At 51.6% G+C, this 27,971-nt stretch overlaps 1 protein-coding gene across 1 annotated transcript in view; it reads right to left on the bottom strand.

The window, feature by feature from the left end:
* The window catches only part of Prdm16 (PR/SET domain 16), a 48,132-nt gene extending 20,474 nt beyond the window's left edge, over nucleotides 1–27,658 (bottom strand). Inside the window, exons 1-7 of the mRNA XM_032890777.1 lie at nucleotides 27,632–27,658; nucleotides 27,022–27,159; nucleotides 14,263–14,365; nucleotides 7,921–8,131; nucleotides 5,965–6,112; nucleotides 5,291–5,444; nucleotides 472–1,888 (exon numbers count right to left, since the gene is read on the bottom strand). Of these exons, the coding sequence (XP_032746668.1) occupies nucleotides 472–1,888; nucleotides 5,291–5,444; nucleotides 5,965–6,112; nucleotides 7,921–8,131; nucleotides 14,263–14,365; nucleotides 27,022–27,159; nucleotides 27,632–27,658 (2,198 nt within the window). The remainder of the gene's footprint in view (nucleotides 1–471; nucleotides 1,889–5,290; nucleotides 5,445–5,964; nucleotides 6,113–7,920; nucleotides 8,132–14,262; nucleotides 14,366–27,021; nucleotides 27,160–27,631) is intronic.
* Nucleotides 27,659–27,971: the final 313 nt, after the last annotated feature.

Below are 27,971 nucleotides of genomic sequence, written 5' to 3'. Positions count from 1 at the left end.
CTTCATTGGAACCAGTGTCTGGGAGGCAAGAATTTCACCCTACCAGGACCAGTAACTCCTTTGATTTGCTCAGGGCTACCAGAACCCCACAACCCTGCAGGGCAGGGCTCAAGGCAGAGTAGGGTGCACTGGCCTTTGTGGGAGGCAGAGACCTGCTCCAGAAAAGACAGCTGATGAGGGAAGGTGCTGTGGACAGGGTCTAACCGAAAGGCTCAAAGTAGGTTGGAAGATGGCTGAGTTGTAATTGGTGCAAGGGAACCACACACACCCTGGAGATGGGATCTTGGCCTTCCTAGCAGGGCTCCATTTGAAGGGGCATGGGATCCCCACAGGCTGAGGCACTGCCCTGATGCCAGGGAATGAACACAGGAGAACCTTCAGTTAGGAGGTTAAGAAAGCGAGACGAACAGAGTTCCCGCCTAGCTCCTCGGATGTCGCCCCGTGGAGAGCGAGGGAGGGCCATGTCAATACCTGTAGATGGGATCCATGAAGAAGGGTGAGGGCTTGGCGTAGTGCAGGGAAGGCTGCTGGGGTAGCTGTGCTGGGCACACCTTAGGCAGCCCCTCGCCAACCCCCGGCTTGCGTTCGCCGTAGATGTGGTTCTTCCGGGGTTCACGGCTGCCTCCGTTTTGGCTCGCCCGGGCCCTGCTGCCGATGCTCAGGTCCAGCGGCTGTTCCTCGCCAGACGAGGGCATGAGGGGGACCTTGGGTGTGAGCAGGGCAGGTTTGGCCTCTTTTGGTTTGGTGGTGAGGTCGAAGGGGCACTCCGCACTGGGGCCGCCCACCTTGAGGGCATCCCGGGGTGACTTTGGCTCAGCCTTGACCAGCAAGTTGTGGGCGAGGGCTCGGTCCGTAAAGGGGTAGAGAGAGTGGGGGAAGTTAGGCAGGAACTGGAAGGGGAACACGGAGTGGTAGGGTAGCGAGCCCAGCTTCTTCTCCTGCATGCTCATGAAGCCGGGACCGAAGTACTTCTCTGCGATGGACGCAATGGCCTTGATGGAGTCGCCCGCAGCCCCCGAGGCTGTCAGCAGCTGTTCCTCGGGAGGCGGGAAGAAGGAATGCTGTGAATAGAAGGCCGGTACCTCGGCCACACTGTTCATGGCCCCGGGGGGCACCGATGCACCCCCAAACTCAGGTTTGCTCTCTGCTGGCTTCCCTTTGTCCTTGCTTTTGTCTCTGTCACTGTCCAGGTCGCTGTCCAGGTCCGACCCTGTGCCGGTGGTGGTGTCCAAGTCTGTCCCGGTTGTGGTGTTAATATCCTCGAAGTCACTGCCATCCGACATGTCAGGGCTCCTGTTTTTGACCTTCTCCACGTATGAGTCTTCCAGGCGGCCATCGAATTTCTCCTCCGGCCCCGAGGCCGCTGTGGCGCCCTGGCTGCTGTTGCTGACCGCAGAGACAAGGGGCAGGGCTGGGTTTCCCAGGGGGCTGTGTAGCTTGGCGTCCTGCCCGTGGTTCAGGGGGCTTTTGAGCAGCGGTGTGGGAGGTAGCAGAGGTGGTCGTGGGTACAAGGATGGAGGGAAGATGCCCGGGAAGCCTGGTGTGAGCGTGGGGAAGGCCGGAGGGGCAGCCGAGAAGGGCAGGCTCCCAGGATGATGTCTGGAGGGGAAGTACTCGCTGAAGCCTAGGCCCCCGTGGTTGAGGGCCGGGGAGGGCTTCGTCTTGTCCATCATGGGGCTGGGGGTCAAGGGCAGGCCTGGGGTGAAGAGGCCGCCCGGCGTGTAATGGTTCTTGCCCTCGCAGAATCTCCGGTGCTTGTTGAGGGAGGAGGTAGTGCTGAACATCTGCCCACAGTCCTTGCACTTGATCTGCGTTCTGCAGTCGGCGTGCATCCGCTTGTGCCGGCACAGGTTGGAGAACTGCGTGTATGACTTGTGGCAGACCTCACCTAGAACAACCACAGGAGGCGAAAACACAGACTCGGAGTGAGATCACCAGGAACTCCAGGTACAGAGGAAGGTATAAAGATGTAGAACTCTCGTCGCCTCCGGCACCATGCCTGCCTGGATGCTGCCATGTTCCTGCCTTGATTCCAATGGACTGAACCTCTGAACCTGTAAGCCAGCCCCAGTCACATGTCCTTACAAGAGTTGGCTTGGTCATGGTGTCTGTTCACAGCAGTAAAACCCTGACTAAGACACTGTCTGTGGTTCAGGCTGGGTGAGGACAGAGCACAGGTACACAGCACCAGTCTCACTGGCTAGGAGATGGCATCTCAGAACGTCCATGCGACTTGCCTCAAGGTGGTGACCTCAGTGATGGCTATTTCTACAAGGTGAGCATTCTCACTTCCCAGATTAAAGTGTTCCTTGCTTTCTGCCTTTCTGTCCCAGATGCCACCAGGATGTCCCAGCAGTCCTTAGGAACCCTAGAGTTAGGGCCTGGGTTGGGAAGGAGAGCTCCTGATTGTGTTTAACCAGTTTGGGGTCTGGCCAAGTATGGGTGAGGCTCTGTCTATGACCTTTAGGGAAAGGGCTGGGTAGCTATGCTCTCAAACATGGAAACCTTACTGGCTAAGAGCTGACATCCTGGAGGGTCCAGCAGGGTCTGCTCTGGCTGACAGATACCAGGTGATCTCTTACAGGGCAGGACAATACCAGCTGGATCTCACCCTAGCTCAGAGGGTCAGAAGACTCCACAGTCATCTTCCAGAAGCCTGGGAACTGGAGGCCAGCAAAGCCCCCACTGTTTTTTCTCCTTTTCCACCAAAAGAAAAAGAGGTATACGTGTATATGCTGCACATTCCTTCATACTCTTTTTTTTTTCTTTTTTTTTTCGGAGCTGGGGACCGAACCCAGGGCCTTGCGGTTGCTAGGCAAGCGCTCTACCACTGAGCCAAATCCCCAACCCCTCCTTCATACTCTTTTTTTTTTTTTTGTTCTTTTTTTTCGAGTCTGGGGACCTAACCAGGGCCTTGCGCTTCCTAGGCAATCGCTCTACCACTGAGCTAAATCCCCAACCCCACTTAAATCCTGTCTATCTCTCATCCTCTCTCACACACACACACACACACACACACACACACACACATACATAGACACACACATACATATACACAGACACAAATACATACACACATTCATACACAAACATAGACACAGATACACACATACATATACACACATAGACACAGATACACACATACATATACACACATACATATAAATATACACACATAAACACATACAGACACACATACACATCACATACACAGAAATATACACACACATACACACAGAGACACAGACACACATACATACATACACACAGACATACACACTGACACACAGACACATATACACACATATACACACATACATACAGACACACATACACATATATACATACACATATACATATATACACAGAGACACACACATACACATATACACATACATACAAACACACACTCACACACACACACACACACACACACACACACACACACACACCACCCTCTCTGACTCTCCCCACAGGACAGTTTGTTTCCGCAGCATGGTGGAAACAGTGATTGTAGCCTGTCTCTTGCTCTCCTGCCCTCTGCAAACCCACATCTGCGGCTTCAGCTGGGGTGTCTTTTCTCTGAGATTATCACACACTTTAATCACAATATCTATTTATATTAGCGGCCCTGCCCTCCTGGTCATCATGGCAGGACATTTTCTGGCTGAGAGGAGACAAATTTCGCTTCATTTAATCAAATCTTCCCTTTTGGGGATACTGTTCTGGGAGAGGCACCACATTTAGGTGGGCTATAAATAACCTTCCCCTACCCCTGGTTGCCCACAGGGAACCACAGGCAGATTCCAAGCTCAGGTTACTCAGACAGACTAGACAAGCAACTCCCCTGAGACCTCTGTTATGTTCCTGGGCCCCCAGGGGACCCTGATGGTATCTAGATATCACCTGCTGCCATCATCGAAGGAAGCCTCTCACTCGGGGGCCTTCTGGGACAGAGGGACCCATGGTTCTACTTATTTCTCCAACCGGGGATGAGGGCTCTGTGGTATGTGGGTTGCAGAGACATCTGGGCAAGTCCCAGGAAGGGTAGGTCCTAGATTATAAGAATGGCCGCTGGGCAGAGGGAGAGAGAGTGTGTGTCCTGGCTACCACATTATGCTGGGTATATGAGGAGCAGAACCTGATGGACCTACCAGAACAGGAAGGGACCCGGTCAGGAGTTCACTTTACTTCTGGGTTATGTGTGTAGGTATGCACAAACACTGGCATATATGCATGTATGCGTGTGTGTGTGTGTGTGTGTGTGTGTGTGTGTGTGTGTGTGTGTGTGTGTGTGTAAGGCAGTAGTGTCAACTCACTAGCCCATACCATACACTCTCTCACAGGGATACACATTCCTTCCAAGAGTCCTTTCTGGAAAGTGTCCATGAGAATGGCTCTGTGACCCAGACACTTTCTCTCTTTACCGCCCTCTCTCTCATACACACGTGCACATCTGAGCTTTCCGATCAGAAATATGCTTTCTCTCCCGGTCTCTGCTCAGTGAGGTATGGATGTGGGGTGTCCAGACATTGGTTGTACACCCAGGTATCAATCATCAGGTAGACACACAGGGTCTGCTGACATGCGGCCCTGGTGCCTGGTCACTGGGAACTCTTCTTCAGATAACAGAGCCTTCCTTGGAAGGGCCGCACCATTGGACACCCCCGTTAGCGGACCGTGGCTTCCTCTCCTAGCTTCCTGTATCTCTCAGGCACACTCCATGGTCCGCAGGATGCACAGCAATGCACCTTGAGTTTCAGATTTATACCACACACCAACTGCTCATAAGGCCTGTCTATCCACTGCTGGGGATTTCCTTTTAGTTAGCTACCCTTGGTCAAAGCAAGGTTGCAGAGACCACAGACAAAGGAGGGGTCACAGATGCCGGGAGAGCCTTAGGAGATGCCATGTTCAGTGAATGACACCGAGGGATGGTTGCATTCGGGGCTCCCTAGGAGACACGATGCTCAGAACATGTCAGCTGGGACGGTCACACTCAGAGGTCCAGCTGGGGCTCTACTAGGGTGAGGCACCAGGGAGAGCCGGGTGAAAACACAGGATGAGCAATAACTCACCCCCTCTACGGAAATCTCCATCACTAGAGAACCCCTTGCCTACATCAGAGGTATGGGGGAGATGTGGAGGTGGGAAGGGGAGAGGAGGTGGCCAGCCAACAGAGAAACACCGTGGTGTCACATTCCCTCTATCCAACCAGGACCAGCTATAAAGGCGTCTGGATGGAGGAGCACCTTCCGCAGGGGCCAGAGGGTCCAGGCTGGGCACTCACATATGAATGGCTTCACCGTGCTGTGGATATGCTTGTGCTGTTTGAGGCCGGAGGATGTGGCAAAGGTCTTGCCGCAGTCAGGGCAGGCATGAGCCCGGGCACCGACGTGCTGTGAGCGGATATGACGCTGGAGGTTGCTGGGGTCTGTGAACACCTGGGGAGATAGAAGCCATTAGTACCTGCCCCTAATGAACTCCACTGTAAACCTAGGGGTACGAAAGCTGGGCCCCGCCCCTCTTTCTTGCTGTCCCTGCACTGAGCTAGCTGGGATGGTTCTTGCTGTCGTAGGGATTATTAGAGGGCCTCAGCGAGGTGCTGGATTTCTCCTGGCCTCAGTTTCCCTGCAGTGGCCCTGAGGCTCTGAAAGATATACACTGTTTTCTAGAGCACTGTCCTGGGTGATCACGGGTCTGAGAGCTTCACCCCTGCAACCCTTGTCATTACACCCTGGCAGGGGCACAGGACTGCCCTGCAGAAGACTCAACCCTGGTCTTGCCTCTGTTTCCTGCAGGGCTGTTGGATGGCATATTCTCTGGGACTTCCTGTCCTCCCCAGTCACGAAGAACCTAAGGACCTCAGGGCACCCTAATCCACGACATCTCATCTCATTTCATATTAGGGCGGAGGGAGCGTATACAGGTGAGTGCGTGCTCCCTGGGGCGGGCGGCTGGTACCTTGACGCAGTTTTCACATTCGAAGCGCTTGCCACTGTCGTGAGACATCTGGTGGCGGATGAGGTTGGACTTCCAGTTGAAGGCCTTGGGACACTGGTCACATTTGTACTCACGCTCTTCCGTGTGAACAATCATGTGTTGCTCCAAGCTGTGTACAGGGGATGGGAATCACTACAGGGTCCGTTTGTCTGGAGGAAGAGGTCCCCTACCCCATATGGCTTGTTCACCTGTATGTGGCCCCTTGGAGGCCCCATCACGCTGCAGGGGGATTGGAGTGCATGCATACCCTCCCTCATTCTAGGGTCACAGGGACTAGGGCCGAGATAGCCTTCCCATGTCAGAGGAAGAAGCCATGAGCTGTCTTCACTCAAGGCTACCTCACCTCCCAGCCAGCCAGGGGCAGTCGCTTGTTAGATGATCCCAAGTTTAGGGCTAAGTTTGGGTCTGATGCTGTGGTAAACAACTATACTTCTAATATCCAGGAGGCTGAGGCAGAATAATTTCAAGCCTGGAGTCATCCAGTACCACACATCAAGACCCTATCTTGGAAGAATAAAATAAAAGCTAAGCTTGGGTCTAGGGGTGAGAGACTCAGGGTATCAACACTGCTGTAAGTCCCAGAGTAAGTCAGGGCCATGGTTCAAGGCAGCCCCCTGAGAAGCTCTCTGGCTGAGCACATACGGTGGGTAGTGGTAGAGAGGGTCTTAAATGAGATATGTCACAGTGTTAAGAACAGATGCTAGGGGCCGGGTGGGGGGGACGTGCTCCTCTCGGCCGCACTAGCAACTCCTAATCCCCTCCTCCCTGGGGACTCTGCCTCTTCTGTCCCTGGGATGACCGTTAATCTTCATGAGCAAAGCAGTAATATATCACGGCCCGTTAATTACGGGGCCCAGCCATCCGCGTAGAGCAGGAACGCCTGCTCCTCTGGCTCCCAGAGATTGTATCTTTTCCCCGTTGTTAATTGTGATTTATGTGTTTATGTAAAGAAAACACGGACCCTCCTCAGCCCTGTTCTCCGCTAAGCGCTCAGGCGGGATCTGCCCACGCGTTTATTCGCCGTCATCTGTTCGGGGTGGAGGGTCTGCTGTCCCTGGGGAGTCCGTGATGGGATTGGTGGTAAATCCCTTGTAATCACAGGCCTGTTAGCGGCCTGATGAGATTTTGCTCTGACTTTGCAAGGTTGTCCCGAGCAAACTCTTCAACGCAGGGGCGCTTAGCCTGGAGAAGTTCCCAGATTCCTCCACTCCTCGGAGCACTTGGGGCCAGAGGTCTCAGCTTCCCTACCCACAGCTGAGGATGCTCTTTTATACCAGGGGTCATATAGGTCCCAAGGCTCCCGGTGCCTGGGTCCTCAATCCTGCCTGGCCTCAGAGAAGGACAGGTTGGGACCGCTCCAGCTGCCTGAGTGTGGCTGCCACTCAGCTGAGCTTAAAGCTCTCTTTGAGGATACCTCTGAAGTCACTCCTAGGCAGGTAGCTGCCATGGGGTAAGGGTGGGCAAATCTCCCAAGTGAAGGCCTTGCATGATCTTTCCTGGGTCCACTAAGAAGGACTGTGTATGTCCAGAGAGCCAGGCTGACTTACATCCCCTCCACAGTGGGTACTGTGGCCCTGTGCCTCCCAGCCTGGGGCCTTACTGCAGAAGTAGCACTAGGGCCAACCAGGGGGCCAAACCCAAGCTGGTCCGCACTCTTTCTATCTTTCGAGATGTCTCCACAGCCCTGACTGTGTAGGGCGGTGGTGCCCGTGGCCTGCCCTAGGTCTCCCCGCTGGGGACCAGGACCTTTATGGTAAGAATCAGAAACCGGCTGTGGCTTCCAGCCACGTGCACACACATGGTTCTCCGTTTAGGGCGGTGGCACACAGGAGCCCTTAGTCTCTTAGCCCTAGAGCCCTGGCCTGACAGGGGCGTGGGCTGGGGATCAAGGGGTATGGGAGGCGGGGCGGGTGGCACCTGTATTTGTTGGGGAACATCCGCTCGCAGTCCTTGCATTCATGGGCTTGCCCATCGTTGCCCCCGCCAAGGCCCTCAGGCTTGAGCTCCTCCCCTAGGCCCTCGTAGAGCGGGGCCCCTGAAGAGCTGCATGCATACTTCTTATGGCGTCTCAGGTCCAGCCTGCACTGGAAGAGCTCATCACACTCGTCGCAGCGGAACGTGGGATCCTCTGCAAGACAGAGGGCAAAGAGGTGGTCAAGAGAGCCAGACACCCACCCCTGGATCCACAGGGGACCAGAGACCCAGCCCATTCCCACTGCCAGCCTTCCCAGGGCTTCGATCCACCCTGGGCTGATCCTAGCCAGCTTCCTTCCAGCCCTCGTCCTGGCTGCCCAGGGGTGCAGAGGTCACAGGACAGATCAAGCCACACTGGAGGACCCCATCCCTTCATCATGGAAACACTGAGCGAAGTCAGGCTCCTCCCTGCCTCCCTAGCGGCCACTGTGGATTCAAGGAGGCCCTGCCTCAGAGCTGAGAAGGAAGCCAGGCCAAGAGCTTTGTTTATGAATTAGGAGGAAAAAAAAGGCAGAACTCCATCGCATATAATAAATTATTGTCGTCAAGGTCAAACAAATTAAAGGGGGGCAGTTATTATTAAGTTTATGAGGCAGCATCCCGAGCACAGTGCCAAACCAAACAATTAGCCTGGAGCTGTAACCGGGCGGGGTCTCCGTGCCCTGCCCCGCCTTCCTGCGGCTGCAGGCCCTTCAGCTTTCAACCCGGCCTGGAGAGAGAACACCTGCTTTCAGACCTTGTACAAAGAGGGCTTATTGCACACGTGAGCGTGCGCGTGTGCATTTTGACACACTCTGACGTTTCAGGTGGACATGTATGCTCATACAACTGTGTTTTCACAAGCGTCTCACAAGAACTGCATCCATGTTTGTAAAGTGTGTGTGGCACGAGTGCATGCCCAGGCGTCTGCACTAAGACTTTATTGAGTGGGTATGCATGCATATCTGTACCTACTTATCAATGTGGGTACATGTTTATGCATATAACTACATGTGTAAACACACATGTAGCATGCATATATATGCATAAAAATTATACATTCATGAACACCTTCGTGTGACTCTGTATATGACTTCTTATGGGTTGTGTGTGCATGTGTGTTTGAGTTCTATATATACAAAGACACAGATGAGTGTTTGTGAGGTATTTGTGTGTACATATATGGATCTGTCATCCTATATGCCATTGTGAATAGGTGGGTACAAGTTTGTATGTGTGTGAATGGGCATGTATTAGGGATTTGCATTTGTAGGCGAGAATGTGTGTCTGTGCTTATATATGCTTGCATGTGGGAGGTATGTTTGCATCTGTGTGCATGGTGCAAATGGGTAGGAAGGTACATGGTCATGAGGACTGGCCTGGTATCCAGCACCAAGCAGGGACTTAGGTTACGGCAGGGATGTGCTGCTCCCAACCCCATCTCCCATCAGAGAGAGACTCCCACCATAACCACAGGCTGTTTTCCGACTCTACAGGATATGGTTAGCTTCTCTGGGCCCAGAACAGCATAGGCTTCTGAGGAGAGAGCCTCTCTGCTGCCTTGAGTGGAAGTGTAGTAGTCGCAGGCTGTACCTAACCCTGGGTCTGCAGAATCCAAAGCACCCTGTAGAGCCGGGTAAACGAGTGCAGTGCGCTGAGCCTGGGCACTGATACCCTCCATGACACCGGTGTGCTTGCTGGTAATATCTGGGAGCCAGGGAATAGGCATGTGTGTGCTTAGGGATGACTGGGTGGGCAGCACTTCTGATCCAGATAATCCAGTTATGCCAGGGGCCAGACAGCCTGGCCCCACTGGCTTACCTTGCCCAGACCTCTTTTCAGGGGGGAAAGGAAACTGTGGAAGGAAGGTGCTGTGGGTCCTCTGAGTCAGTGGAATTCTTTCCTACACATAGCCCTGCCGTGCTGAGCTGTGCTGTGTACTCTTTTGTGCTGAGTCGGGAAAACAAGGATTCTTGCCTTAGCTTGGAGATCTCCACCCCTAACATCTCCGGGGAAGGCCTCGAACCCTTCCTTAGGTGCCAGAGGTGGACGACACAACTCACAGTTTAGGGTCGGGAGGAGGCAGGCCCAGGTGATCCACACACACAGTAACCACCTTCCACGTCAACCGAGGGATAAAACGCAATTCAAAGGAGCTCTTCTCAGAGCAGCAGGCTGTGAATACTGTGAATAGTAATGCCCAGGGGGAGGTTTGCTGGCACTCTTGGGGCAGGCAATATTTGGAGACCCTCCACCCAGGGTAGTTAGCTGTGTTGGGGAATGGTTCTAGGGAGTCATCATGAGGACACACATGGAGCAGAGTGAGCCAGGGCAAGACTCAGATTGCAGGTGAAGGACCATGTTGCTGGAAAGTCAGCAGCCATAGACAGATAGACAAATGTCTGCCCAGCACAGTGCCTGCAGCTTGTTAATGAATTTATTAGGTTTCTGTGTCATTCATTCGAGAGCTACAAGGAGGCTACATTCGAGGCTACAGCAGGCACAGAAACACCCTGTGGTGACTCAGGAGCAAAAGGGGGTGAAGAAAAACCCCCACGGAATTACATGTGCACAGCTGCGGCTGGCCCTTTTCACCGTCTGGGAGTGAGGTGCCGGGTACCAGGGCTCTCACAGAGGGTTATGAGGGCAACAGTCAGATCCTACAAGAGTTCGAAGGTGTTCACACCACCCTTCAAGCCAACCCTGGTATTCAGAGTTAGAACCCCACAAGAGAGGATCCTGTGTCCGGGCACGCCAGGCACACGCTACTCACGGAACCCTTGTGGCTCCACAGAGCTGCTCCTGAGAACCAGAAGGGACTGGGTGTGAGGATCATGGAGTCAGGAATGAGACATGCTTTCCAGACTCAGTGAGGAAAAGTCTCCTTAGCTCGAGAGGAACCTGACGTCACTCACCATACTGCTGGTTATCCAAGGCCTCTGGTTCTGATTGGGAGTTTGGCTTTAAACATTATTTTATTTTTAAATTAAATTTAAAAAGCTGTTTGTGGGCAGGGTCTTACCATGTAGCCCTGCTTGGCCTAGAATTCTCTATGTAGACCAGGCTGGCCTTGAACTCATAGAGATCTGTCTGCCTCAGCACTGAGTGTTGGGATCAAACTTATGGGCCGTCCTATCAGGCCTTAAGGTTAGACATTTAAATGTAGGGATTCAATAAGAAAATTCAGCTGGATTCTTACTGGATGAATTAAAAGTTACCCTGGACGGTGGTAATGACCTTGGTGACTGTGGTTACCCTTGTCCTCTGGCCCTGTGTCTTCTGGACTTCAGCTTGTCCCTGTAGGAGGACAGAGCTGGGAACAGAACGTGCCTAGGTCTAGTCTTCCTGGGTGAGTGGGGTGGCAGAGCCTCTCAGATTTTTCTAGGCAGGAAGAGGGTGGCCTTGGGTACACACCTGGGGCACTCAGCATGACCTTTTCATTTTCCCGGCACACAGAAGTCCATGTAAGGCACTGCCGAAAGGCGGGCTATAGTGATGTCATGTCTATCACTGCCCGTCACTGCCCTAGTCTTTTCTGTGCCCAGGACACAATGGCCACATCTTGGAGAGGGGAAGTGGATCCTCAGGAGGCTTTGTAAATGAAGAAAGGGTCTGAATGCAAGCGGTTGCTTTTTCTCCAAAGGGCAAGTACTTCTCAGAAAAAGAAAAAAAAAAAACTCTTCCTAATCAAAACTTAATAAGGCCTCGTGACTAGGGAGTGGGCTGTGCCTTCCGTCCAGCCACCCGTGAGGAGCGCTATCTGTACAGGGCTCCAACTTCAGGGGAACAATGCTGTCCCCTACCTGTCATCAGAGGTTCTGTTTTCATCCTCATTCCAACAATCCCGACCCAGACCTCCAGATCCCCGACAAAAGCACAAGGAAAGAAACCCTAAATGCGGTGTGGGTCTTGGACTGGGTACATTAACCTTCCATCAAATTATCCCATACCAGCGCCTGTCTGTCAAACCTGCACCTTGCTTGTCTAGTTCAGGTTCCATCAGCGACTTTCCCCCGGCCGAACGGGAACGCAACAGAAAAAATAAATCCCTGCCTAATGGCTTGAAGACCGAGGAGCTCACAATTACGCGGCGGCACCCGCATCCTAATCTACGACTCCAGCTCAAAAGCGCTCAAGAGTCTACTCCAAATTCCCGCGGCGATAAAGGGGCTGGCTGCATTTAGCCAGGGCTGGGATAAAAGATTTTTTTTTTATGATAATTATCTTAGTGAGGGACGCGTTTGCATTCCCTTTCTGTGAGGTTCGGAATTTGACTAGGGTGTTTGCCTGGGTCGAGGGGGTGGGGGTAGCTGTTGGGGTGGTGAAAATAGTGATCTTGACAGCGGAGGTTAGGGAAGTCAAATATTTGATGTCAGGCTATTATGTGTGGAAAGTAATTAGCTCCCGAGTGTTTGATCAGTTATTAGAAAAAAAATTCAGAGCGGGTTATTTAATATCGGGGGTGGGAGGCGTGTGTAGGGGGACAAGAATCAAAGCCCCAAAAAGAACCTTTCGGAAGAAAGGGGTTTCAACGTACAAACGCAGTGGCTCAGGATTCTCCTCTGGGCTCAGAGTATTTATCTCCTGTGGTTCTCAGGTGCTGGCCCGGATTCACAGGCCCTCTCAAGGATCATCTAAAGGGAAAGCAAACCTCCCCTCTTGCTGTGCAAGTCTCGGCAATTTGTTTTTGTTTTTGCGACCGCCCGATTGAAATGAAATTTTAGGGGAGGAGTCAGAGAGGATCTGGCTGGTAAAATGGTCCTTCTGCCTCGATGTCTTGTCTGACAACATAGAGATATGATGACTACGGAAAACGAAACAGTCACCACCACCAGAAGGGGGCGCTCCGGTCACTGGCGGGCTTGAAGGGTCAACAGATAAACTGAGGCTGAGTCCACAGGTGTGGTCACAGAGCCTTCCAGTGTGCATCCAGCTCCCTGGTCTTTACCAGGGAATCCTTGTGTCTCCTCGGGGATCCAAGGCTCTGGCCTCCCAGAGAAGGGGACAGGATTTATTCTAGACTCTAGAAAACAGGTAGGGGCCACACAAGATGGCTGGAAAGAGAACCGAGCAACACGCTTGCTATGTCATGCATGGCCCGGAACGGAATGGTGCGATGCAGACACCAATCTCAGAACTGAGACAGAGGGATCCCTGGGATTTGCTGGCCATCCAGCCCTGCCTAATTACCTCAAGCTCCAGGCTAGTAAACAAGGGAGAGAGCACCAAATGGGGAACAGCCGAGGTGGACCTCTGACCTCTAGATGCATACCCACACATGTGTACTTCTCCTGTACACACAGGAACAACACCTCCCCCTCCTCCACCCCACCATGCCCCACGAGAAAGTAGCCATGAATCCTGAAACCCCTTGGTGAGCAATGCCAACAGACCCACACTTCTTCGCTACAGACATGGCCTTCTTCTTTGTTTTTTTTTTTTTTTTTTTTTTCCCCCGGAGCTGGGGACCGAACCCAGGGCCTTGCACTTCCTAGGCAAGCGCCTACCACTGAGCTAAATCCCCAACCCCAGACATGGCCTTCTTGAAAAGACAGCTGTGTCAGGGCCCCAAGCAGTCCACATGGAGTATAAATCCATGTGTCGAAAGCCCAGAGTGTGTGAAACTGGCTTCCTCTCTACCCTCGCCTCAGAGATGCTCAGGTAGAGACTGTCAGGCAGAACCTGCTGGACACACCCTAACAGCTGGACACATACTTGTATGAGGAGCTTAAGGACTCATCCCACTGTGGGATCCATTTCAGCGCTCAGCTTGGTTCTGATCAAACACCGACCCCTCTGTGACTCTCTAGGACTTGTAACTACTGGTGGGCTTCTGGAAACAGCCTGGCTCCTTCCCCTCTTAGACGGACCAGTTTCTCTCCCAAGTGGCAAACTAGGTTGGGGTCCTTTTACTACAGAAAGTTTGTAATACACTTAAGACATCCTCCTGGGGCTGGGAGACGTCTGGGTGGGTAAAAGGCTTGCCGTGGGAGCATGAGAACCAGAGTTTGGATCCCCAGCATTCAGATAAAAGCCAGGTAGGTGTGCAGCTGGCTGCCTGCAACTTCCAGCCTCAGGAAGCTGAGACACTGTTGCTCAGGCCACCTGGCTGACTAGGCAGACTACCCAGACTGGTGAGCTCCAGGTTTCAAAAAGAGCCTCTATAAGTAAAATAGAAAGTGATCAGAGAAAACTCTCAGCATCAACTACACGCTTCTATATGTGTGAGGACATGTATATACACACATGCATATATGTACATAAATATACATATATGCACAGGGCCACAGCTCAGCAGGGTCTTACCATCCAGGCTGGGGGCCATGACACCCAAGGAGTAGGCACCTTCTTTCACATGTACCAACAGCTCCTCTCCAGGCTCGATGTCCTTAATGACTTTATAGTAAATCTAGAAGAGAGAGATTAAAGACAGCAGTGAACACTCAAGTTGTGTGTTGTCATCGTCGAGGGGCCCACAGAGCCTCTGTCCCACTGCACTGCTACCCATAGAGAGGGCTATCCCGAGGCGGCCTCTTGACCAACGTTTAATTTTTTTTATTTTTCGGAGCTGGGGACCGAACCCAGGGCCTTGCAGTTGCTAGGCAAGCGCTCTACCACTGAGCTAAATCCTCAACCCCTAAATTTTTTTTAAAGAATTATTTTTATTTTATGTGTATGCATGTTTTCTTTTTTACCAGCATGTATATACACCGAATGCATGCAGTGCCTGAGAAGGCCAGAAGAGGGCATTGGATCCCTTGGAACTGGATTTCGAACTGGAATTGTGGGTACACAGACCCTCTAGAACAGAGGATCTCAACCTGGGGGTCATGACCCTTTGGCGGTGGAACAACCTTTTCATAGGAGTCTAGTATCAGATATCCTGCATTTCAGATAGTTACATTGTCATTCATAACAGTAGCAGAATTACAGTTACAAAGTAGCAATGAAAATAACTTTATAACCACAGCATGAGGAACTGTACTGAAGAGTTAGGAAGGTTGAAAACCACTGATCTCTAACAGCAAGATCTCTTCACTGCTGAGCTATCTCCCCAGACCCCAAACTGTTTATTTTTTTTTTTATCGAAAACAAGTTTTATTATATTTATTTTTGTGTGAATTGGGGGCAAAATGTGGCACTCACAGGACCACTTCTGTGAGGCAGTTCCGTCCTCCCACCATGTGGGTCTTAAGGATTTAATTCAGGTTCTCAGGCTTGGTGATGCCTGCTGAGACATCACACTGGCCCGATCCAGCTGCTAACTACAGTGGAGAAGGTCTATGCAGGAACGTTTGCAGCATACGAGTGAAAGAAAGAAACAACACATCTTAGCTTGTTGTACTCTGCTCTGATAGAAAGGAAAGGTGATACTCGCATCAAGACACCAACCAGGGGTTTCCCATTGGAGTGCTGTAGTCTATTCTCAAATCTCCTTTGTCAGTGTGAGCAGGAGACACCTGGCTATAGGAGGGTTGGCTGGGGGTGGGGGTGGGGGCAGGGGTGGGCTCAGAGTTGCAGTTGCTTGTGAGGGTGCTTTCCAGCTGGCCACAGGCTCTTGGGTGAGGATGCGAGGCTGTGATTTTTACACCAGTGTGGTAGCCATTCAGGAAGGCCAGGAATAGGATGGAGCGAATGCCTGTCAGGATCTGCATTCAGCAGGTGACATGGGATTTGGAGACTGTATGGTGTGTGTGTGTGTGTGTGTGTGTGTGTGTGTGTGTGTGTGTGTATGGTATGTATGTGTGTGGTGTGTATGTAACTGTGGGGGTGTGTGAATGTGCATGTGGTATGTATGTGTGATGAATACATATGTGTGTGCACATGTATATGTGTGGTGTGTGTGTGTGTGTGTGTGTGTATATGTATGTGGTATGTGTGTATATGTGTGTGTCTATGGTGTATGTGTATGGGCTTGTGTGTGTATGTGTGTGTGTGCATCTGTGTGGTGTGTGTGCTTTGCGTATGTATGTGTGGTATGAGTGTGTGTGTCTGTGTGTGTGTGCATATGTGTGGTGTGTATGTATGTGTGCTTTGTGTATGTGTGTGGTATGTATGAGTCTGTGTGCACATATTGTGGTATCTGTGTGCATGTGTGTGTGCATATGTGTGTATATGTGTGAATGTGTCTGTGTGTGTGTGCATGTGTGTGTGTCTAGGTTCTATGTCTGGAGCTGAGACAGCTACATTTAGTGTATCCAGTTCAGAGAATGGTCTGACATGTAGACAGCATAGAGAGCAGCTTGCTACCCTGTTTCCCCAGAGCCAGGGCCACGCCTGCTTTAGTGGCGGAGATGACGACTTTTCTGCTGGGGAGGCTAAGTCTCCAGAGCACCGTGGGTTTGGGCGATTTGGGGGGTGTCTTTCTTGACTTTGCCCAGACTCTCCTGTGACTTCGAGTTTTAAACCCTATTTTTAATGATGGCTTTTAAGCACTTTAACCTCCCCTTCTAGCCCACCACCCACCAGAGGTAGTGGAGAAGAAAAGAAGCAGGGGAAGTGGACCTGTTTAGAAAGGTTCTTTAGAACACATCTTATCTGTGTCGTTCAGTTCACAGGAGTCAACGGCAGCAGCTTGATCCGCTCCCAAACACCTAACAGATACCAGCAGTCCAGTCTGGTAGAGTCGGGATAGGAAACAGGAATCAGCAGGGGTGGCACCGCCCAGCAGAGACAGCCAGGCCTCAGCCTCGGCTCGAATCAGCAAGAAGGACCGGGACCGACAGGGTTGCCAAGAGAAGATCTCAGCTGTGCCTCTCTCCGCCAACTGAAGACCAACAAAGACACGAGACCCACAAGCACTGCACAGCTAGCTCTATAGCAAGCCAAGCTCAGCTGCTGTCACTGTCCTCCACGGGTCTTGCCTCAGCTGACATCACTCTGCCAATCAGCCTGAGTCTGCAGAAGTGGCAAGAAACTGCGGAACACCACCAGAAGGTTTTTTGGTGAGGCTTCTCTCTATGGAGTCCCGACAAACGCAGCTAACGACACTACGGACCGATACGTGCGTGTTGTTAGCGAAGAATCCTTCATCACATGTCCTTTCACGTGCTCGCTTTAGCAGAACATCCTTTCACCTGTATCTGCTCCAGCAAAGCACCATCCAACACAACTGACTTTCCAAAGGACACTTAAATTTCCACTTCACTCTGCCTCAGAGACACCAGAGGCCCAAGCCTTTGTGTGGGGTCCTGGGCCTCCTAGGAGCTCAGCTGGATCTGGAAGTGTCAGACATGTGGAATCTCTTCTCTGTCACAGTAACTCACTGCCCACTATGGTTGGGAGCTCTGTCCTGATGCTAGGACTGGTTGATGTGGGAGAAATACTCCAGAGACACTTGCTACTCTGGGGAGGCCTGGCAGAGGCCCAGCTGCCCTAGGCTAGCCTTCTGCATTGTTGGAGGGTTCGGGACAGGAGGGAGGGGAGAAGAAAGAGCATTTTAAGGGAAGACAAACTTAGACACAGGGACAAGAGGGGAGGTGACCCTCTAGGCCAGCCACAAACAGTAAACAACACTTCTGTTTCTGGCAGAGGTTTGCCCTCTCCCAAGAATACAGCCCTACTTAGTGCTATAGGCAACTAGCTCCAGAGTGACTCCTGGATGTCACTAAAAGCCACAGAGGAACTGCACTGGGTCTCCAGTGCCCAGTGGCTGTCCCTCCTAGAACATCAGATAGCGGAAGTGCACACGTGGGAGCCTGCAGGTGGACATAGGGATCTTATCAGTGTGGCATTCCTCCACACAGCAACCCATGGTAGTGACTTGGGAGTTATTCTCAGGGAGGTTGGTACTGCGTGGAGATCTTAAAATGGAGGTTGGAAATGAGGATCAAGCAGAGTTCTGGAATAAAGCCAGTGGTTTCTAAGATCTCAGTTTTACGTCATCACACGGCTGGCTGAATAGCTTATCTTTCTGAAGGTCAGACTCCGAGCGGCTTTGCTTCAGAAGAGGATACACCCACAGCTGCCCCAGAGTGAGGAGCTGCGGCCACCCGGGTGCCCCCTGAGCTGGAGGGTGTGCGTCAGTCGTTAACAAGCTCGCGAACAGAGTGCATTCAGAAGTGGTCAGCAAATACAGGCTTCACGACCACGGCTCAGCAGCACAAGGGTTGGGTACCAGGGCTGAAAGAGAGGGGAAGGAAGGCACATCCCCTGGAGGGCCTGCTTTGAGTCAGAACTTGCCACCAGCCGGCCTTCCTCCCATCTGCAAAATGCGATTACCCAGAATGCATGAAGCCGTGGTGGCCATGGCGGCCATGGCACAGCATGTGCCCTCTCCACCAGGCTATCCCGGGAAGTAAAGGCAGAGGGGAGAGTCGCCTTCCCTTCCACCCACACTCCTCCCAGCCTGCCTGCCTCTCACATCACCCCTGGCTAGGCTGACTGACCTCCAAGGCTCCTCCCCACATACGCCCCACTCCTTTCTCTCTGGGCTACGGGAACCTGGAGCTCTGCCACCCGGTTCTGGTTCTGGGAGCTACATGGCCACTACTTTCCTTCCTGATACCTCTGAAGGTAGCCAGTCCTACTGGGACACACTCCTGCCCACCCCAAGCCCATTTCTGGGGACACTGGGCCTCACTGACCCCCACTTTGGCTCTAGGGATTGCCCAACATCCCCTTTCTTGATCCCCTCTGAGGACTACAGGGAATCCCGGGACTCCACACCCTCCCACACCTCTGCTCCTGGGCTCACCAGGGTTCCACGGACCTCTACTCCAGTTCTGAAGACAGGAGCCTGCTGGGGCCCTCCCACCAGCATGGACACAGCAACAAGAGCCACAGTAGGGCTAACAACCGTCCCTTCTCAGCCTCACAGAATGGCCACCAGGGCCCCTGTCAGGGACATGTTGGGGACACAAGGCACTAAGCTCAGTAACCGTGGCCGGTAGGACTTTGAGCCCCCTATGTAATTAATCAGTGCCTATTAGTGCTAATTGCAGAGGCCGGGTGGGGCCGAGGTGTCTCCTCTTGCCTCTGCCTGGGTGTCTGAGGAAGTGAGCAGGAGTCTTCACAGCCTCAGCCTTTCCTGAAGTCTTGGCCCTGCCTTAGGCAACCACAGGAGGCACATACAGAAGCCAACCCATGCTTTTATGACCTGTTTCAAGCAGCACAAAGGCCTTATCAGCCAGGAATTCTGAGAAAGCCAGTTCCTGGTCTGTGGGGCTGGGTGACTTCCCTTAACAAAGGCCAACTTCGGTGGGAACTGGGGGGGGGCGGTGTTGGCAGGGGTGCCAGGTTGAGGGGGCCGGGGGTGTGGCATCCTACGTTTGTGCACTGCCACCCACTGTATGCTCTAGGCCCCTCTGTGCCTGGCTCATAATAAACCTGTAACTGCAACCTTTAGGGTTCTTATACTTGATTTATGACATAGCCTCCATCTAGAAGGCTCCGGACCCCTGACCATTAGCATTACAGGAGAGCTGCCACTGAGTTTCACAAGACAAGAGGAGAATAAGAAACCAGGAGTCTGATACCCTCTAGCCACCGCCTCCCCAAAGTATCCTGGGGTGCAGCGTTGCAGGGAAGAAGCAAACTGCCTTTGTTCTAAAACACAGCACCCCAGGTTTTAGGTACACACGAGTCCTGGGGACCTGTCACCGAACGAACGTGTGGTGGCTGCTCCTTCTCTAAGAACCTGAGGGTGGGAACCGTCTCCCCGACCGCTGAGGTGACAAGCTTCTGTCGGCGACTCTCTGAAATAAGGACACACGCAGACAGAGCCCGAAGTGTAGCCTCTCATTCTTTCTCCCAGCTTCCCTCATCCAGCAGACCTTGGGCCAACACCCTCACTTGTAAACTATACTTGGCTCAGCCCAAGTGTTTTCCTATCCCCCCCCGCCACACTCCAGACATGAAGACTCGGTTCCGTGTACGTAAAGAGAACAGTGGGACTGACTGTCTCCCCCCAAAGGTAGACAGACACCTGCTCCGGGATCAGTTCCAAGTCCAGGAGCTCTTCACGCAAATGAACAACCAGAGCAGTGCAGAATGACCGCCATCCCTCAGCTCCTCAGAGCCCTGGGCCTGTACCAAAAACACTGTTTAAGTGATTAAGACTAAAGCCCCAGAGTTCCCGGGCCTGCTTAATCCTAGATTCCAACCATTTTAACAAATGAAACCCCCAGCAGGTGACGTCGGAAGGAAGCGAGTGGAGTCCGGGTTTAAAACCGTGGACGCCCAGGTGGTTCCTTTCTATGGCCAGGGCGATATTTATCGGTCGTCCTAAATCTGTATGGTTCTCACTCATGCTGGGCTGGGCCAGCTTCTCCTGTGCCCAAGCCTTTATAATTTTGTTACAATACATTTGCCACTCGAAAACTTAAAAACCCCTACACATTTATTTTTCCCTTCCTTGGTTGCAAAGTCTGGATAAGGGTTATAAAAATATAAAGTAATTAGCCCATAGCTAAATAGTCAGCAACATTACATGGCCTCTGACAGGCACTGCATTTAGTTAATGGGAGATCAACTATGACAAACGGCTGTACTATAGCACCACAGCAGAAAGCTGAGTTTATATCTAACTGCTCTTCAAAACAGAGGATCCTTCTGGACCGCAGAGCCCCTGACAGTGAGTTTTTCTGAATTAAAACAAATTTTGACATGATTTTTTAAAAGTTTTTTAAAAAAAAAAAAGTCTAAATTACACCATGCGTGTATATGTGTGAGAGTTTGAGTGTGTGTGCGTGTATGTATGGTTTTGTGTATGTGAGTGTGTGTGATGTGCATGAGAGTGTGTGAGTGTGAGAGTCTGTGTGTGGTGTATGTGTTCCTGTGTGTTTGTGTGTGTATATGTGTGTGAGAATGTATGTGAGTCTGTGTGTGTGTGAGTGTGAATGTGTGTTAGAGTCTGTGTGTGTATGTGTGAGTGTGTGTGTGTGTGTGTGTGTGTGAGAGAGAGAGAGAGAGCGAGTCTGTGTATGGTCTCTGTGAGTGTGTGTATGTGAGTGTGTGAGTATGTGAATGTCGTGAGAGTGTGTATGGTATGTGTGTATGTGAGTATGTGGGAGAGTGTATATGTGTGTGAGTTTGTGTATGTATATGATTTCTATGAATATGTGTGTGTGTGGGTGTGCATGGGAGTGTGTGGGGTGGTGGTGTGTGTGTGTGATGTGTGAGTTTTCTCTCTCTCTCTCTGTGGTGTGGTGTGTGTGTGAGAGTGCCATATGGTGTGTATGGTTTCTGTGGTGTGTGTGTTTCTCTCTCTCTCTGTGTGTGCATATGCTGTGTATGGTTTCTGTGTGTGTGTGTGTGAGTGTGCATATGGTGTGTGTATGGTTTGTGTGTGTGTGTGTGTGTGTGTGTGAACACAACTTGCAGAAGTTTGTTATTTCCTTTCACCACTGGATTCAAGGTATTGAACTCAGGTCATTGAGTTAAGTGGCCAGTGCTTTTCCTGCAGAGACCCTGCCATCCTGCACTAGGGGTTTTACGTGTTTTGTTCACTGGTTAGGAAAGGCTCAACAAATTCTCCAATCACACCTTACTTGTTCTCAAAGGGAAAATGGCACATTCCTACTTGGAGGACCAAAACAAAAAAAAATTATGATTTTTAATTTAAAAGGATGTAGGGAGAAAGGAAAAGGAGCCAGGAAAGGTCAGGGGCTCGGAGCCTGATGACCCTGCTTCAAATATCAGCCCTAGTGTGTCGTGCACCTTGCAGGAAAAGGAGGTCCTGTGGCGGGAGAGGGAAATGAAAGGGAGAGAGCAGCTCGACTGGGCCCCAGCAGCATCAGGGTTTTCGTTAAGACGCAGGGACGGCTCTGTGGACACTTGAATGTCCAGCTCCTTACCAGGTCCCCTGCTCAAACACTTCACTCAAGAGGGACTACTGTTCTGCTGGGGGCAGGCCTGCCCTTTGAGCTTCGTTGCTATGGTTGGCTCTGCCTCGTAGCCACAGGCTAGGCTAGGCATGGCATCCTGGCTGCTCACCCTGCCACGGAATACCAGGGTGCTGCGCCATGAGAGGAAAAGTGAGAAGCCGGAGCAGCATGGCTGAGCCTTGCAGCCTCTCCCAGAGCTGCTGGAAAACACCCTCACTCAGTCCTCCAACCTCAGCCTGCTGACCAGTAAACGCTCCTCTATCCACATCCCCCTCACGCTGAGGCAGTGCACAAAAAAGGGAAAATAGCCCCTCTGTGACTAGACCTCTGCCTACCCCTGCTTCTTCCTGTGGGCACAGCATTTTCAAGCTTTCTTTTTTTTTTTTTTTTTTTTTTTTTTTTTTTTTTTTTTTTTTTGGAGCTGGGGACCGAACCCAGGGCCTTGCGCTTCCTAGGCAAGCGCTCTACCACTGAGCTAAATCCCCAACCCTTCAAGCTTTCTTTTTACTTTCTTAACATTAAAACAAATTCGGCAACAGACCCTGCTTGTGTCTCCTGAATGCTTCAAGCCAACCCATTTGTTCATAATTGCAGGAGAAAAAAAAAAAAAAACAAAAAAAAAAACACCCAGGGGTGACCTGGATGTTTTGAATTTTCCAGAGAGAGGACTTGTCGGAAAGGGTGGGTGGAGCTCCACTTGAGGTGTCCAGAGTGAACTGGGATACCTGTGAGTGCTTGTTTGTCCTTAGAAGAGACAGCGAAAGCACCCAGAAATGGTTGCTTGGCATCTGGGAATGCTGTAAGGCTGTAACTCCACTGCCCCCAAACACCAGGGCGAAGCCCTACTCCCCTGACTTCTGCAGCGGCCATGTCGTTCTGACCAGATGGACCAGCCCAAAGCCTTTGATTTTCAAAAGCAGGATCTTGGGGGTCAGGTGTACTGCTGACCAAAGGCCATCTTGTCCTCTCTGTGTGTACAGGAGGAATACTCATGGCCTAGCATGGTCTCCCTTAGTTGCCTGCCTCCCTTTTCAGAACCATAAGGAAGATTCCCAGGCAGACATGAGGATGATGGCATGAGGAAGATGAGAAGTCCCTTCTCATGAGCCTGAGGTCCCCCGCCCAACCCTTAAAAGAGGACTCTTAGGACCACAGAGCGCCAGGAGGGGAATCTCATAGCTCAGTTGGTAACTCGGGTACGGGGCAATGAGCGCTTTCCTGTGGCGTCACTGGGCAAGGTGGGATCTGAGAGGGACAGGTGCATGGCCCCTGGCTGACTCTACTAGAGTAAAGGGCCACTGGTTCCACAGCCACGCACAGCAGGTCACCGGGAGGCTACACCTTGGAGGGAAGTTTCAGGAAAGCTGGATGGGAATGGAGTCCCTTAGAGCCTTGGTCTCACTTCTGCCCATGTCTCCAGCTCCAAAAGCCTGCAGACGATCAATAAGATAACCTTTGTCTTCTGGCCAGAGGCAGGTCTGAACGTGTCAGGTAAGGCTGGAGTGAGGGTGCATGGCTGGGCTGAGAGGACTCTCAGCATCAGAAGAGAGGTAGGCTATGGCTTCCAGTGCCTATCTGGGTCAGGGATCTCTGCTGCAGCCGTAGGGACAGATGTGGCCCCGTGATGGTGTGAGAGACCACTTTCCTCAGTCTTCTAGATGCAGCAGACATGTGGTCTCTCCCAAGGACACAGGACTCCAGGAATCCAGGCTTCTTCCAAGCCCAAGTCCTGACCATTAATAGCACAGGGCCTAGGGATCCTGAGTTCCCGTTCTCCATGCTGACCTGTGTCTTCAATTTAGAGCCATCTCCCCTCTGTATGCGGCAGCTCCTCTCTTCTGGTAATTGTAGCTCCCAGAATTTTCTCTTAAGATGTTGGGAGCTTCTGTTCTTGCATCTCTTTTAGATACGGGAGCTGAGGTCATGCATCATGAATCTTGAAACAAGGCCTATTCATCTCTGATCTGACGTCTTTTCCTCACTAAATGTCCCAGAAAGCACATCACCATCTCTGCAATGCAAGTGTTGGGTCATAGGCTCCTCCCCTTCAGGGCCTATGCTATCCTGGGAGTGCTGTGTGTATGTTCATGTGTGTGTGTGTGTGTGTACCCGCAGTACGTGTGTTCACACATATGGTTGTCACGTTTAGGTATGTACATGATCCCATGTGTACACACATGCATTGTGCATTTGTCTGTGGGTCTCTGGCATTCTTAACTGCCTAGAAGCCTTTGCAGACACTCTTGGGAGGGGGAAAATAATCTGAGAAACACTACCGACATTTTTTAGTGTTTCCTTCTCAAAGAGAAGCTTGTCCTCAGGCATCTTTTTAAGTCCTGGATCTCTAGGAAATTTTATTCAGCCACAGAGAGGACCAAAGCACTACTCTGTGGGAACAACTATCTCCATTGGGTGGCCAGGAAGTAGAAATACTTATATGGGGGCTATGGCCTTCTGGGAGGAAAGAGAAAGAGAGCAGAAAGAAGAGGGAGTAATAGAGGGACAGGCGTGTGTGCATGTGTGTGTGTGTGTGTGTACACATGTATGTGTATACATATGTGCGTGTGTGCGTGTGCATGTGCATGCATACATGTGTATGTACACATACATGTGTGTATATGCACACATATGTGGTATGTGTTTGTGTGTGCATGTGTGCATGTGTGCATGTGCATGGTGTGTGCATGTGCATGTGTATGCACAAGTGTGTATATGTACACATGCATGTGTGTGTATATGCACACATATGTGGTATGTGTGTTTGTGTGTGTGCATGCATGCGTGTGTATGCATACGTGTATGTGTATGCATATGTGCGTGTGTGCATGTGTATGCATAAGTGTGTATATGTACACATGCATGTGTGTTTGTGTGTGCACGTGTGTGTGTGCATGTGTGTGTGTGTATGCACATGTGCATTTACCTGTGTTTGTGAGTGTGCAGACATCTCTGTTTTGGGGGAGAATAAGGACTAGCTTGAAGTGTATTTTTCCTTTCAGGAAGTCATTTAATTTAACTGGCGAATATCTGCTGTGAGTCTGTGGGTCTCAGTGGGGAAGGGGCTCTGTTCTCCCCAGAGTGGAGGGGTCTCAGCATGGGGTTTAGGACAGGAAATGCCCCAGGTTTGGGGGTGATTTTGGCTCTGGGCCCTCCAGAAGGTGGCATTTTCCTAACTCTCTGGTTCCTTTTGATGCAAGGCTACTTATTACCTGTCCCATAAACCAGGGAGAATTCACCCTGTAAGGCTACATGGGAGAGACAACCAGCAGGTAAGGAGCCAGGTAAGTCTGACTTGATGCTGGCCACACAGTATAGCCAGGTGTGTGAGCACAGGGCACAGGGCACAGGGCACAGGGCACAGGGCACAGGGCACAGGGCACAGGGCACAGGGCACAGGGCACAGGGCACAGGGCAGGGCAAGGTTGGGGATGCAGTGGCTTTGAGTTAAAGGGATTCAGGGTGTTTAAGGTTGTAAATCTCCCTATCCTGGAGCACTCTTGCCCATGGTCTGAAATGAGGAGAGAATTCCCCACCACGCAATCCCTTCTCTAAACCCACAAGGTAGTAGTCAGAAATGAACTTCCTTGAAATGGCTTTTGTAAAGGTTTCTGCAGGCCAGTTTTTCTTTGGGAGGACCCTACTCTGTGTTTTCTAAAGAGTCTGTGCCCCTGCCAAGATTCACGCCTCCCTGCTTCAGGGCACCTGAGTTCTAGCATCTGTTTCTTAACCTCACAGAAGCCCACCCCTGCATCCAGCCGCACCCCTCCCCCAGTGCTCCCCAGGTCAGGGTGCTCTGCAGACCTGAGCCTCAGAAGGAGCATGGCCAAGCTCTGTGGCACCCGAAATCCAGTATTCGGTCACCCTGCCTCTTTCTTGCAGAAGCTGGAGTTTTTCCTTCTATGTTCCATTTTAACATCATGGTTATTTATTTCTGTACTTAGTGTTAAGTTGGTCAGAAAGTCCTTTTTCTCTGCTCTCACTATTATGGTTTTAGTTAAAGTCTTAGACGTCTTGGTGACAGAGGCCCTGGTCCTGGCTGTCTGGAACCAGTAGGTGTCTGGTGTCCGGTGGATCCACTGCTAGGTCCAAATTGAGCCCAAGATCTAAGGAGACTAAGCTCTCGAGGAGTTCCGTGAGGCAGTGCGCAGGGTCAGGGGTCTCCCCACAGCTTCCTTGTTGTCTTTTTAAATGCAAAATATTTCTCTAGAGTCAAGAGCCTTGAACCACTTTAGAGAGCTTGCAGAGGCCGCACAAGAATGGGGCCTTTGTTACGTGGTCTTCAGGAATCGTTTTTTTTTTTTTTAAAGTAAATGGAGCCCCTTTCCCCCCCTTCTCATCAAAATCTCCCATGTAGCCCTAAGACCCAGGCAGAATAAACTGCTCTGCCCAGGAGCTGGTAGCCAGAGGAACCCACCCGTGCTCTGAGAATGGGAGGTGGCTTTGCTGGGGTACTAAGTCTGTAGCATCAAACTTGCAGCTACAAAAAGGGACTATGCAGTGCCCATCACAGTGGAAAGAATGGGAAGTCTTCTCTCCTGATGGGCTTCCAGGTCTGGACCCCGGCCCTGGGAACACGCTGACAAGCCATGAAGCTGAAGGACTCAGTGAACTTAGGAGGGTTTCTGCTCTGAGAGCTGAGCTCAGAACTGGAGGTTCCTGGGCCTTTGAGGGGACTTAAGTCAGGACAGCTCAGCTCGGTTTACTCCCAGAGAGAAGGGAGGCCCTGCCAATGTGAGACCACTTTCTTGGCAGTAGGTCAGGCCATGGTTATGACTTGTGGGCTTTGGATATTTTCCCTTAGCCTGGTGTAGAAGGCAACTGTGTGGCGGTAGACTGGCTAGCGCTCACCCTTCTGGAAACCTTGTTTGACCAGGGCTGTTTAGGCAAATCATTTATTCCTGTCCACAAGGCATTGGTAGGGAAAGCAGACCCCGTGACTCGAGGTCCTGTCTACTCCTGCTGGCCTTTAAAACCACGCCTTCAGTTCTCCAATGCCCTGTGCCTCAGACAAGTTCTCCCGTCCTTTGCTTTTCTGAGGTGTTCTGGGGCAGCTGAGTTTTCCCGGTAGCCCATGCTGGGCAGGTGTTAAATGGCTACCCCTTATGACAGGACAGCTTAGCAGGTGACCCATGACTTTATCAGAGGCTCAGCTGACCCTCATCTTAACACCCACGCACCATGGTGCAGTCCCCAAGGACAGTTTGCAGACACAGAGGCCCCGCGAGCGGCCTAGACCTACCTGTTCGTTGATCTGACACATGGCAAGGTTTTGGTCATCACAGGAACATGCTACACGGATGTACTTGAGCCAGCTGCCGGCCCCCGCCTGATTGGCATCCACGCAGAACTTCTCGCTGCCCAAATCTTCAGAGATCTGCTGGAGTAGAAGCAAACTGAGGTCAGTGGTGCCCGCCCTGCGCACGCTGTGTCACACCGCTGCACTGGCCTCAGGGGTCAGGCCGGATGGTAGGTGGTTTAAGACCTCAGCCAGTTCTAGGCAACGAAGAGGCTCTGTCCACCCAGGCTGGTCCTAGGAACCTCTGGGAGATTGGAGGAGAGAAGAGCACGGTGGGTGGCTTTTCCGGTTCGTAACAGAGTAGCTAGCTCTCCCTCAGGTTAGGCAATGACGAGTCTCTACCACGGTAAAAACCTTCCAGTAAGCTAACCAGGTGTGAGAAAGCAGAGCCTTCTTGTGTCTGCCACGAGCCCTCTGCTAAGGATGGTGGGGGCGTTGAGCTAGAAAAAGCAGGTTTGAAGGGAAAGGTGTTATCAGGGTGTGTAGCTGCACCCGCATCTGTGTTGTGTGAGCCTATGTGAGCACACGTGTGCCTGGGTGTACCTGGGTGTACCTGGGTGTACCTGCTCCTGTTGGACATTGCACCACCTGAACGCCAGAAAAATATTTGTTTCCTCTCAATTGGAAAAAAGTTTCAGTTTGACCCTGGCCTGCACGCAGATGTCCTGCTTCCTCACGGCCTTCTGCTCTCTCTGCTTGGTCTTTAGTTGCTGCTAATCTTCTGAAGTTGGCTTCAGAGACTGCTTTGCTGAACTCTTCCCCCACTCCCCACCCCCAACCTGAGGGCTGCTTGCAAGAAGACCTGGACCACAGGCTGATAGCTGGAGGTGCAATAGACCCTCCCAGCTCTTGCCTGCTTTGCCCATTTCTGTGGTAAGCTCTAATTCAAAGAA

This window comes from Rattus rattus, chromosome 1, assembly GCF_011064425.1.
Source record: "Rattus rattus isolate New Zealand chromosome 1, Rrattus_CSIRO_v1, whole genome shotgun sequence".
NCBI lineage: Eukaryota > Metazoa > Chordata > Mammalia > Rodentia > Muridae > Rattus > Rattus rattus.
The sequence above is the reverse complement of the archived record's forward strand: the minus strand, read 5'-3'. Positions and strand labels throughout refer to the sequence as shown.